This window comes from Hermetia illucens, chromosome 5 (assembly GCF_905115235.1).
Source record: "Hermetia illucens chromosome 5, iHerIll2.2.curated.20191125, whole genome shotgun sequence".
Classification (NCBI taxonomy): Eukaryota; Metazoa; Arthropoda; class Insecta; order Diptera; family Stratiomyidae; genus Hermetia; species Hermetia illucens.
Genome location: NC_051853.1, coordinates 15,708,770 through 15,723,122, shown reverse-complemented (window position 1 = coordinate 15,723,122; position 14,353 = coordinate 15,708,770). Strand labels below are relative to the sequence as shown.

The following is a 14,353-nucleotide window of genomic DNA, read 5'->3' as shown; positions in this document are numbered from 1 at the left end:
TTACACTTCATCAAATGCTTTCGCAACGAATATAAACGGTAATTACAATTCGTCTCACAGTAATTTCATAGTTGAATCTTGAATGAGAATTATTTTTTTTATTACAAATGGTTGCCTTATTGCAACGCCAATGCAAACAAATAATTGCGAAGCGTTTTGTCCTAGGAAGAAAGTATTTTTTAGATTCTCAAATTACCTTTTTTGAAAATATATTCTGCAACGAAAAACCCATCGTAGATATCAGTGCACATATCAGTCCGACCATGTTGAATGATAATTCTGTGACAGTTGCAATGGCGACTCCCGATATGATTGGTATTAAGCTCATATACACCCATGAAGTCTGTTTCTCCTTAAGAATTATTCGTGATAAAATGACGGTGAAAAGTGGCATTGTTGCTTTAACTGTAAATAAATATTTAATAAAAAGTATTAAAACTTGGCATGCGCTAATAATTGCTTCATAACAGACTTGCTCTGGTGGATATGTAAACACTAGCTAAGAGAATAATGAATTTAATTGGAAAACAGATGAAATTCTTTGCACTTTCATTTAAATTGATGCTGAAAAATAGGATGCACGCATACAGCTGTTTTTATTCGAAATATGCCGGATACAGCGACTGATTGGGGAAAGACAGTAGTCAAAACAAATTTTGGCAACTGAATTCTTCGAAAAAATAAAAAATTTGACTGACGGTTTCGTCCGGGGCAGAGGCAACTCATCAGACGCTGCCTCACCTCTGCCCTGGGAGCAGCGTGACCGAAAGTGCCAACAGGTGGAAAGACTTATCATTGCGATGATAAAAGGGAGTGTCTGCTCCCAGGGCAGAGGTGAGGCAGCGTCTGATGAGTTGCCTCTGCCCTAGACGAAACCGTCAGTCAAATTTTTGATTTTTAACCATTCTTGGTTGATGCATGCTTTGTGAGACGCTGCCGAGTCTTGTTGAAATGTCCACGGTCTACGACCGAAATGTTTGTCTGCCCAGGGCTTTAAGACTGCCACCAAGACAGACTGTTGCATTTATCTTGACGTCACGGTCCAAAAATACGAGCGGAGAGCGTCCATCGGCAGCCCACACCATCGCCATCGGTGCTGCTTGGTTTTAAGTGGCCGTCCGAAGGTATAAATTTTCGAAAGATCTCTCTGACAAGTAAACTCGGTCATCTTGTTTGTTCACAAAATGCTCAATCGCAATTGGGGCTCCATCGGAAAAAAACCAAATTCAGCAACTCATCACTTTCGACCCAACGAAACAATTCCTTGGCCCGTTCCACTCTTACTTTTTTCTGTTGCGGTGTAACATAGTGTGGAACTTCAAAGGCTTCATTTTGCAATATTGTTTATAACGTTGAGGTGTTGTAGGGTTCTAACAATAGCTACTTGTGAATTTCCAGTCAAATATATAGTCTGTTACATAAGAGCGTGGTCACTGTTAAATAATAACAACAATTGATTTTTTGAAAATTCGCAAATTTATTGATAATTTGGTCGTCAATACTCAATGCAAATACCTCAATAGCAAGTCCAATCTCCTGCATTGTCAATTATGGCCTGGCACCGTCGGGGCATACTTTCCACTAGTTTTTCTACATATTCTACCGGAAAAGACCTCCAAATTTTCCGAATTTGTCAAGAAAGTTGATCTAAATTACATGGCTTGCATCTGTGAAGCTGCATTTTCATCAGAGCCCACACATTTTCCATGGGATTTGCATCCGGTGACTGAGATGGCCAATCTAAAGTGACAACTCCGTTTTGCGCCTTCCACTCGCTACACGCTCAACTCTGATGTTTCGGATCGTTATCCTCTTGAAGGATCCAGCTTTCATTTTTCTTGATATACCATTGCTTAGCAGATGGTAACAAAGCCTTTTGATATATTTTATTCATTTTTTCGGCATTTAAATTCTCGGTAAATAAGAACAAAGTTCCGAAACCTTTGTTTGTTTCCCAAACACGGACCTTGACGGGGTGTTTAACAGTCCGTTGAAGCATCCTACTGGTGGAGGTTGTCCAGGCGTGTTTGATGTTCGGAAATGCCCAGAAGGAGGACTCATCAGAAAAAATTACGTTGCTCCAATCGCGGTCCAAGTTTTCCTTCGCCCATTCCACTCGTTTTTCAACGTGTTTTACACTCAACATTGGTTTTTCCAAAGTACTGCGATATTTCAGTTTATTGGCAAGCAAGTGCCTACGAATCGTTCCGTAAGATATGTCAACACCTTTTGCTTTCAATTCCACAGCAGCTCCACGTAAAATCAAAGTTGGATCTTCCGAGAGCAATGCGAGAATCTTTTTTTTCGTCTTTTTTTGAGACTTTGCTTGCACTTCCGCGATCAGGAAAATCATCTACGTTATCGACCTTTTTATAGCGATTTATCCACTTGCTAACGAACTGCTTCGACTTTCCCATATATTTCGCAGCAGCAGTTTGCGTTAATTTGGGTCCTTTTTCATGCAAACATAGAAAAATTGCCTCAAAGCGAGAGGCGTAAACAGCACTCATTTCGAAAAAACCACTCAATTGAAGACTAAATTTGACAGAGAGCTGACTTTTTACAAAAAGCATGAAGGACTGAGGTGCCCTCTATGTCATAGAAAAAGAAACAGGACGCTCTGATTTTTTATCGACGTGTAACAGTGACCACGCTCTTATGTAACAGACTGTAAAGTAATCATCAAACTATCGCGTTTGAATTCCATCAGGAATTTTTTTTCTTGTCACTAAACGAAAATCATTTGGCACATTTATATCTGTCATGGGGCGTGCTGTCATGAACAGTTTGGGAATAATAGCAGTCTGAAGTTGGTTGCAACTGCCTCACCCTGTATCAATACCAATTCCTAAACAGTGAGAGGAATATTTTCAATTTTTAGCTATGTATATATAAAAATAAGGCGACAAACGAGAAGCTCGCCGCTTCAGGTATTTTTTTGGGGTAGGGTAGGTGAATGCATTTACGCACACAGTGTTGGGCTCCCGGTTCGGTACGTCGTCGGACTACCAGCCAGGGAGCCAGCTTGGAACCGTTTGTCACATTACTTCGGGCTAGTCCCCGAACTCTCCCACCTTGCGGATCCTTCAAATCAGGGAATTCCTTTCACTAACGGGAAGGGAGAGGAAGAAGGGAACTGTCAGTTCAAGGAGCCCCCTGTCCAGCTCTTCCACCGGTAGCAACGAGAAGGACCCGAACGAATTGGGCAACACGGCTTCACCTGTCAACACTCTTCAGCATCTCTTCGATGTTGTCTGAAGAGAGATCCCTATTTTTAAATAGAGCTGCTGACGAATCCCATCCCACCTTCGACAAGAAAAAAAAGTGTGATGGGCGTGGTCCACAACTCCATTGCAGACACATAATCCGGAGATCGCGCCTTTTCAATCTTGTGCAGTACGACTGAAAACCTCCATGCCCACTTCAAAATTGGGTAAGGGAATAATCAGTTTCGTCATGCTTCCGATTCACCCATGCAACTAAGTTGCCGATGAGCCGCAGTCCATCTGCCTCTAGTTTCATTTTGCCAAGAGAGTTGCCACTCGTCTAGAGTGCGTTGTCGTTCTTCACGAGCAACAACCTCCCTTGGTTCATTTCCCTTGCGCTTGTATATGGCTTGACGCTTTTTAACAAGAAGGGTAACGGGGATCACTCCCGCGATCACCATCACGGCCGCTTCAGAGGCAGTGCGATACACAGACACCACCCGCAAAGCTCCTCTTCTCTGTACTTGCGCGAGACGTTTACGATATACCTCTTTGCCAAGGGCGTCAGCCCACACCAGGGGACGTCGCCTGCTAGACGTAGGACCCCCAATGTTTGCCATTAGCCTACTTAACGCCGAAACTCCAGCTGCAATCTTGTTCGCTGCTACATTGATGGTGTAGCTGCTGATATGGGACGCAGGGTTCGAATTCTCTTTTTAGTCAGGATGACCACTTCGTTTTTTTCCACCGCAAGGTTGAAACTATGGGTAGCCATCCATCCGCTTACCCGTCGCATCAATATGCCGATTCTGCTTTGCGCCTGTTATACAGTGGTTCCAAGCGCCTCGACATCATCTGCATAGCCGACCAGGCGCGACTCTTCTGGCATGTCGAGTTTAAGTAGACTATCATAGGTAGCGTTTCAGATGTCCGGCCATAGAATGGATCCCTGTGCTACCCCCGATGTGACCTCCATCCTCCTCTGACCCTCCCGTGTTTCATAGAGCAGGGAGCGGTTCCTGAGATAATCCCTTAATACCTGTAAGAGATAGTTCGGCACGTGGAATGCCGCTTCAGGCGTGAAAGTGAATGAAATAGCCAATTTTCAGCTCCCCCCTCTCACCCCCTACTAATTAAATGTCGAAACTGGTTTCGAAAAGTACTAATTGAGACCTTTCATTTGATACCCCACATGACTATATTCGATTAAAAAAAATAATGTTACACCCCCCTTTTGCATGTATGGAGAGCCCCCTTAAATTTCACGTATAACGATGTAACTCAATGTATGCGTGAAGGTTCAAACCAGCAGCGCCCAATTTCCCAACTGTTTAAAGATGCATAGGAAAATCCCCAAAAGATTTTCGAATCGCATAATTTCACGCAATTCAGACGCCAAGTGGCCCCAAGATCATGTGATCAGGAGATTTTTGACCTCAAGCACAATATTCGGACAAAAATTACGACCATTGTCGCGATGATTTTGCCTGTGAATGGAGGCGCGGTGGTCATATGACCGATGTTATCCTTCATACGTAAATGGCAGAGGTTCACCTTCCATTATCAATAAAGAAGGTACCATTTCATCTCCTTAAAAGTGTTTTTTTTAGTTCGAAAAAAAGGAGCAGAAATACCAAATAAAAAATCATAACCCGGTTATTGTGCTCGATATTTCATGCAAATATTATTTATAAATTATTTTTGTTTAGCCATTATCTACTGTAAATAGTCTCCAGACAGATGGGCATCATAGGCCTCCACACGCCTTCATCAACAGCTTACACTAGCAAAATATGCATGTTTCATTGCCATATGGGATTTAATTAAACATAAAGAGGAAAACACCGGACAATATATGTAAATATGGAACAACATGAATTTTAAACTGATCTACTTGATGAGTGATCCGGATTAGAGTGAAGCTTCCTTTCTCCTATACGCATCAAGGACAATTACAGAAGTTTTATTTATCTGTTGAGTCAGCCCAGCCAAGTGAGTTCCTCGTTTTGGAAGTAAACACCATCCAAATGTCACTTGTTGGGCCGCTTATGTTAATAGGGGGCTCGATTTACATACGAGAGCATTTTTTGTTAACTTTTTGAGTTTTAAAAATGAACTCATCTAGATACTATTTGATAGTATCTTGCATCACAAAAATCGTATATTACAAAACGAAAAAAACTGGAATGAATTAAAAAGTTCCAGAATTTAAAAAAAATGCTCTTTTATGATGTAAAAACTGACCTTGAGATAATTGGCGCTTGGAAGTCAGTTTTATTCACATAGATTGCTATCGGATATTGTGCGATATCAAAGTTACTTCTTCTTCTTTTTCTTCAGCCTTTGTCCCGTTCACAAGCGGGGTCGGCTCGTCGTGATCGGCTTCACCATTTGGCTGGATGCAATCTCGAGGCTTTCAAATCCCCATCCAGCGTATCAAGCCACCGTTGCTTAGGTCTGCCTTTTGGTCGTCTACCATCGACTTCGATGTTCAGACCAATCTTGGCAAGTGAATTCTCGTTTGCACGAATTGCGTGACCATACCATCGAAGACGCCTCTCTCGCAACTTTTCCACGATCGGTGCAACCCCATAACGATCGCGGATATCCTCATTTCGGATGTGATCTAAACGTGTGACGCCACTAGTCCAACGTAGCATCTTCGTATCCATTACCGCAAGACGCCGTTCATTGTCTTTTATGGTCGACCAACACTCAGAACCGAGCGCAATGCTGACCACATTGCCTCCTAGTGTACCGTTACGGTCTTGAATGAAGTGCTCTAACACACTTCAAGGCCCTGATCCAATATGGATTGTTGCGCCAACGATTATTATTATTAACACTCAGAACCATAGAGAGCGACTGGACGGACGACATTGCGGTAAATTTTAGATTTGAGACGTTCGTTGATACATCGATCACAAAGGACACCAGTTGTGGAACGCCACGTCATCCAGGTTGCGTTAATGCGTGAAGCAATTTCATAACGCAGTTCTCCATTGGCTGATAGCGTTGACCCGAGGTATTTAAATTGCTCAGTTCTGGGCAGATCACTGCCGCTGACAGTGATTGTGCCTGTTTCATGGGGATCGGTGGTCAAAAATTCAGTTTTGTTTAAATTCAATCTGAGACCGTGTTGCATGAGGCGATCATTCCATTTTTGGACAAGTTGCTCGAGATCATTTTTGCTATCAGATGCTAGGGAAACATCATCTGCATAAAGCAGTGTGTAGGGCGCTGGACGTTGGATATCCCGTGTGACGGTGTCCATAACAAGGACAAAGAGGAGTGGTGAGAGGGCACTTCCTTGATGAACACCAACAAAGACACGAAGCGGTTTTGATACACCCACCATACTTCGAACTTTACTTTTCGGATCGTGGTAGAGCAATTGAACCCAGCGCACGAGTTCTTCTGGCACGAAGTGTTGTCGTAAAGCATACCAGATGAGTTCGTGTGGTACACGGTCAAACGCTTTCTCTAGATCCAGAAAAGCAATGTAAAGAGGGTGATGCTTCTCACGGTGTTTCTCCATGAGTAAGCGCGCAGCGTGTATTGCGTTAGTAGTTCCGCAGCTCTTGACAAACCCCGCTTGATTCACGGTTATTTCAACGATTTCGCGAATACGGTTGTCAAGAATGCGTTCAAAAATCTTCATGGTATGGGAAAGTAACCGGATCGGACGGTAATTTGAACATTCTGCTGGGCTACCTTTCTTTTTCCATATTGGAACAGTGGTACTTTCTTGCCAATCAGATGGTGTTCTTCCTTCCTGAATAACCCAGTTAAAGAATTCACTGAGCCACAGTGTTGGGTCCCAGCTCTTCGCTTTCCAGAGCTCAGATGCGATGTCGTCAGGTCCTGTGGCTTTCCCCGATTTCATTTGTTTTATTGCCTCCTCGACTTCAGTTGTGCTGACAGGTGGAACTGGTCCAAATGTCGGCAATGATTGTGGAAGTGGAGGATGAACAAATTCTTCAGTTGAAATCTGCTCGAAGTATTCTTGCCATCTATCCGTTGCGGCTCGACGGTTGGTAAGCAAAGTACCGTTCTTGTCATTAACACAACAGAAGTGTTCGATATCCTGTGTGCGTTCATCACGGCTTTTATCAAGTTGATACAGATCTCTCTCGCCATTCCGAGTGTCCAGTTTATCGTAAAGATTTTTGAAATGGTTCGCTCGGGTGACAGCGACCGTTTTCTTTGCTTCCCGGTTGGCATTCTTATAAATTTGCCAATTAGCAGGCGTTTTATCGTCGAGAAATTTGTGGTAGAGGCGTTTCTTTTCACGGACCTTCATTTCAACATCATCATTCCAAAGCCAAGTATCTCGGTTGATGTACCGCTTACCCGGCTTGGTGACCCCGAGGGTTGCAGAGGCCGCTTTGTGGATCGTGTCTTTCGTTTGGTTCCATGATTTTTCCACATTCGTAATGGTTGGCAATCGTATGAGTGAGACCGTTTCTTCTTTCTTCTCACCAAATCGCCACCATTTAATGCGCGGCGGGCCAGTGCGTTCCTCACGCTGTTTTATCGGTGGCTTAATTCGCAGGACGGCAATCAACGGCCGATGTTGAGATGCGATGGTCTCATAGGGAACGACTTTGCAATCAGTGGCAGTGGTAAAAAGTTGGCGTCTTATGAGAATATAGTCGATTTGCGTTTTATTGTTCCCACTATAAAATGTAGGAAGATGAGACAATCGTTTGATGAACCATGTATTCATAAGTACAAGGTCATGGGTGTCCGCAAAATCGATTATACGCTCGCCACCTTCATTGCGCGCTCCGAATCCTTTTCCCCCATGGCACCTGTTACCGTCTGCCTTTTCACCCACATGACCATTAAGGTCGCCGGCAATGATTATGTAATCGTCAGCAGGCACGTGACAAGTCTTTTCATCGAGAAGTTGCCAGAAGGCATCTTTCTCGGCATCAGGTCGACCTGTCTGTGGTGCATACGCGCTGAAGAAGTGAATAGTGCAATCAGCTGATATAATGGTGAGCTTCATTAGCCGATCATCAAATCGTTCGACTTCTTTAATGGCATCACGGAAACCCTCTGAGATGGCAATGCCAACACCATATTGAGTGTGTGGGTTACCAAAATAGAGAAGTTTGTAGCCATTTTTACCGCGTTCGCGTTCAATGTCGCAGCTTTTGGCACCAGACCATCGGGTTTCTTGCAGAGCGCAGATGTCAATGCACCTTTTCTGAAGGTATTTGTTTTGTTCGTTGTGTGCGGACTAACTTGCTTGCGTCCTGACGCCGTCCATGCGTCAAGAACCCTTGCCCATTTCTCGACAGGACCGGGGCCCGTCCTGCCGCGTCGACTGAGGTGGACGCCCTAGCATTTCACCGAGGCTTGTGACTCAATCCGATCATCCCTCAAAAGTTGTGTTTGCATTTTGGCCCCAAAACATTTGCACTCGGGTAAACGGGTGGTTGAAATTGCCACCCACTTGGCAGTAATGATCTTCAATGAAGGATATTTGTCCATTTTGTAACTCATGGACGTGTTGGGGAATACTTCGGGAGACGTGAAACGCAGCGACCGCTCCCAGCGGATTTAACAGAGAGAGGAAATGCGACCAATCCAAAATATTTTCTTGCTGAATAACGAGGACTCTAGGCCCTTGCATTGCAGATTGAATCGCAAGTCTCTGCAATCATGTTTTATACCATACTTTATCTTTAAAGATGTTTCCCCGAAAGTTGACTTTTTCAATCATTGGAGCATCACTTCGACCAGAAATTTTCATTGGAATCAACCATTTTTTTTCACGCCTTCAGCAAATATGTCACTATGACTTCCCGAGTCAGTTTTTGAATATTTTGATTTGTTCCATTTTTACAGCCTCTAAAGGGTTGAAAAAAAAGGGAAAATACAATTTTTTTATTAAATGATGCATATTTTTGCCAAATTTCAAAATAATAAAATTCCTGCTCAACATAGCCAATGGAATATTTATTAATAAGAAATATAATTTTTCTGATTTCAGGTGAATAAAATGGCCGTCCAGGTGCCACAAAGTCGCCCATGACATTTCGACAAAGACTATGTTAAGGACGTTTCAGGGACATAAGAAAAACGATGGGTACGTCTTAAAAATATATTTGAAAAGTCAAAACAAAAGTTAAATGAAAAAAATCATTAGATTCTCTACAATGATTTCTTTGTAGTTAATTCCGAAAAATAGACCTGAAATTTACGCTTTATGGTAGAAGACCGCCTTAAGAGTATTTGCCATACGTAAGAACGTTGGAAGGGATCGTTTATCGCTTTGAAGGAAATGTACTAATAAGCACTGGTGGTGAAATATTGCTATATCCTCCATTGTTGCACCACCGACACTTGGAACTCCCCACTAAGGCGTCAGAATGTCGGAGGCTCTGGCGTTAAAGTCTTCTTCAACTAAAACTCTTCCTGACGTGTTTCAAATCTCGGACTCAATGGCGAATATAGATTCGTTTGGTGTGAGGTAAACGCTGAAAAGTCACTTCAGCGCAACGAATCCAAATGAAACCATCCCCTCTGCCATGCCTCCGCGCTCACAAGTTGACTGTATCTCTCACGTAGATAGTAACAATGGCAGATGCATCGGTGAACTTCTGTCTCAAAACTGCTTGCTGAGGAGCAACAAGTCAACTCTTCCTTTTTGCACCATCTGCCTCATCAGATCAGGAGCAGTTGCTCTCCTGTACGTGTTCATGGTTCTTTACTTTTCAAATTTTTTAAAAATTTTTACGAAGACCGCCCGTCATCGGGAAGGAACATGAACCACTTCTTTCTGCAGACCGCAATCCTTGCAAGAAACTAAGCATTTTTCCGAAGCGCAAGTCTTTGCTTTCTCCCCGGGTTTGCCACACTTGTAACAAAAGATACTTCGCTGCTGCCTTTTGCAAACCACGGTTATGTGCACATAGGTCTTGCACCTAAAGCAGACTATCTACCCGATCTTTATTTTCTCATAATGCGGAAATTGGTTCGCTGTATTCTCAGCGATGCTGGACACTGTAGGTTTTGTTTATAATGCTAGGATTTCTACCAAACATCTAATTATCGTGCTCAATATTTATTCTATTATTAGGATTACTTGAGCAAATATAATCATGGGGAGTATTTTGGGGCCTAGATGTCATATAGGGGTAACATAATGATTTTTTGTTTAGATTTTTCGATCGACACATATCTGGAGAAGGGTCCTTTTTGACTGATAAAAATTTGTCTTCAAATGATTTTTTGAAATTATTTTTTCTTAAAAGACGCGTTTTTTCGGGACATGTTTTTAAAGGACAATTATAGCAAGCCGACGTTATTAAATTGGCATGGCCCTCCTTCTGTTTTAGCATATGTACCAATTATTGACAAAGCTATTCTCCCGCCAATAGGTTCATTGAGACAAAATCCATATTGAAGGGGACATGGACAAACTCATTTTTTTTTTTGTTATACATATTTTATTAAGGAAAGTGGCAACCTAGTCTTCAAGGAATTTGTCCTACAAATGATCCATTACCGAGGTGAAATGCCCGTCCAAGTGATGGGGGACATAAAAAATAGGGACAACACTTATTGTATTGACAAATTTGGACGACGCTATATATGTAATCACAAAAGTGAACGATTAAAAGCATTGCTTGTATGGAAAGACATAAATGACGAGTTGAGAATGATTGCCCTGCAACGGAAGAACATTTGGAGGGGGGAGGAAAGTTTTAAATAAGATTTTAAGATTTCTTTTTAGGGATTGAGGAGTCCTAAGTCTATTTAATGTCGGACCGGACCAAATGGAGAGCAATTTGCTCCCACTCTTTATCGTCCACTGACCCGAATGAGGTGCCTCTGCCCTGATACGAAACCGTAGCCAACTTCGTCCCTCTTTTCATTTTTGAACTTTGGATGTTAACCCAAAAAGAGACTATAAAGAGTGGGAGCAAGTTGCTCTCCATTTGGTCCGATTCGACATTAAATGGATGCGGATTTAGGAATCCTCAATTCCTAAAAAGAAATTGTATAGCTCCGGCCAAGCTTTGGTCCGAACTATGGGCGAATTTAGACTGAATATAATTCGTACCCTTGTTGTGTTTTATGAATTATACGTACAACACCTGCGAGCCGTTTCGATCACGCTGCTTCCAGGGCAGAGGTGAGGCAGCGTCTGATGAGTTGCCTCTGCTCTGATACGAAACCGTAGCCGTCTTCGTCCCTCTTTCAAGATCTTAAGAGTTATCAAGAGTTAATTTTGTGATTGGAAAAGCCATTTCAGTTCTAAAAGACAGGGCCTAAAGGACTAACTCTCCTATATGTAACAAGGTTAATTGTTGCCTCTATAATATTAGTATGTGATGTGATTTTTAGATAGAGTGATCAATTTCAATAGAAGGAGAGTATGACACAGAGATTAGGAATCTTATCTTAAATAACAACAACCAATTTAAATCTAATGTTAACATTTGAAATACTTTAAATGTCAATGACACTATAAAAACAGCTTTAACAATCTACATTCATTTCGTCTTCTGATTATGGGAAGTGATAGGTTGAAATAAATAGCTTACAAAAAACGCGAAACCAGCTTCATTGGTTCTTCATTCAGCTTTTCTGATCTGCAAGGAAATTCAATTCGAAATCAGCTCTGTACCATTATTTGATCTTGGTCCAACAACGGAGCTTGAAATCATCCCAATAAGCATCTCATGAATGGTTACATTATCTGAAATTACTGATCAGTTGCGATCAAGAGTGTGTTTTGCTATCTGTTGACAAGTAAAATTACTAACGAACAGTTACTAGACTTTTCACGAAATCATGTAGGTTTATATTTTGTACATCACATTGCCTATGAATGAATCTAAAACGATCTGAATTCGTGGCACAGCCATATTATATCATCAATCAATGAACTTTTCTGTACGAAAAAGGTACACACGATTAGGAGAATAATTTGAAACCTGTTCAGCAGAAACTTGTTTTCCAAAAAAAAATTAAAAAACAATAATGATAAATGAACATTTAATTGTATCAGAAAACTTTCGCGAATTTTTGTAGAACGCTATCTTTTCATTTTCTATGATATGTAGGTACATGCTATAAACCATGTGTTCTAGACAAAAGAACAAAAAGATCCAAGGTGACGTCAAGACGATATAAACGACCTGCAGAAGTATCGTTTTCTGCCACTAATTGCCTTCAGTCCATTTGGTCAATGGTTCAATAATTAGTTTCAGATTTTTTTTGCCACAATGTATCCTGTTCAGTATCCATAAATTGAAATGGAAATCAAGAACTAGCTTTATCCGGTAACCAGTTCCGAAGAACTTGTTTCTAGGCAAAATATGGTCCCCAAGTTTCTTAGGTTGATAGAAAAATCGAGAGTCATGCAAATTTAGATACAATCGATTCTATGATATATGTCTCCGGTTCATAATTTCTCAAGCAATTTGAAGATTGTGGATAGAAAATAAGGATTTTTTTATTAAATTAAGTAAAAAATGCCATCTTTCGATACGAGTTTTGTGCATTTTTGTTATGATCAAACGATCGGATAACATGGAAAATAGCAGAAGTTCACCTGCTAACATGAATTCATTTGGGCAGCAACTTACTCCCTTCCTCACTGCATTTGCTGCATGTAATTGTTAGAAAATCTATTATATGTCTTCATCTCTCTTCACTATCAACATCCTTAGATGAAACAAAAATTTCTTCATCGGTTAACATCCTCCTTCTTCGAACTCCGCCATGCTATTAACATAGTATGCTAATAGCATGGCCCAGGTAAAGGAGGAATTTTGAGGCAACGTAGTCTGTACTATCCTCAGCAAAACAAAAATAAAATGCTGAGATCAGGGAAAGAGATAAATAGAGTATAGTTGGAGTTATTCCACTATGCTAAATCCTACCTAATCTCTCTTGCGACAGGCCCACCAAGAAAATGCATTCAATGTCGTTACAAACAAGATGATCAGATTGCGTCACACGCCTCGAAGAAATGCTAGGGCGTCCACCTCAGTCGGTCCTGTCAAGAAATAGGCAAGGGTTCTTGACGCATGGTCGATCTGATACCGAGAAAGATGCCTTCTGGCAACTTCTCGATGAAAAGACTTGTTTTGTGCCTGCTGAAGAGTATATCATCATTGCCGGCGACCTTAATGGTCATGTGGGTGAAAAGGCAGACGATAACAGATGCCATGGGGGAAAAGAGTTCGGAGCGCGCAATGAGGGTAGCGAGCATATAATCGACTTTGCGGACACCCATGACCTTGTACTTATGAATACATGGTTCATCAAACGATTGTCTCATGTCCTTAAATTTTATAGAGGGCACAGTAAAACGCAAAACGTCTATATTCTCATAAGATGCCGACATTTTACCACTGTCACTGATTGCAAAACCGTTCCCTATGAGACGATTGCACCTTAACATCGGCCATTGATTGCCGTCCTGCGAATTAAGCCACCGATAAAGTAGCGTGAGGAACGCATTGGCCCGCGGCGCATTAAATGGTGGCGATTTCGTGAGAAGAATGAAGAAATGATCTCACTTACTTGATTACCGACCATTACGAATGCGGAAGAATCGTGGAATCAAATGAAAGACACAATCCACAAAGCGGCCTCTGCAACACTCTGGGTCAACAAGCCGGGTAAGTGCTACATTAACCGAGATACTGGGCTTTGGAATGATGATGTTGAAACGAATGCCTCTACCACAAATTTCTCGATGATAAAGCGCTGGCCAATTGGCAAATTTATGACAATGTCAACCGGGAAGCAAAGAAAGCAGTCACTATCATTCGAGCGGATTATTACAAAAATCTTTACGATAAACTGGACACTGGGAATGGCGAGAGAGATCTGTATCGACTTGCTAAAAGCCGTGATGAACGCACACAGGATATTGAACACTTCGGTTGTGTTAATGACAAGAACGGTACTTTGCTTACCAACCGTCGAGCCGCAACGGATAGATGGCGAGAATACTTCGAGCAGATTTCATCTGAAGAATTTGCTCATCCTCCACTTCCACAATCATTGCCGACATTTGGACCAGTTCCACCTGTCAGCGCAACTCGTCCCCACGTATTCGAGGAGGGCGATCAGACCCGAGCCTGCAAGGGACTCATCTGAAGTGGCTCTGC

At 42.0% G+C, this 14,353-nt stretch overlaps 1 protein-coding gene across 1 annotated transcript in view; it reads right to left on the bottom strand.

The window, feature by feature from the left end:
- The window catches only part of LOC119656516 (solute carrier family 35 member E1 homolog), a 31,897-nt gene that overhangs the window by 10,626 nt on the left and 6,918 nt on the right, over window positions 1-14,353 (bottom strand). The window contains exon 2 of the mRNA XM_038062859.1: window positions 197-405. Coding sequence (XP_037918787.1) covers window positions 197-405 — 209 coding nt within the window. The remainder of the gene's footprint in view (window positions 1-196; window positions 406-14,353) is intronic.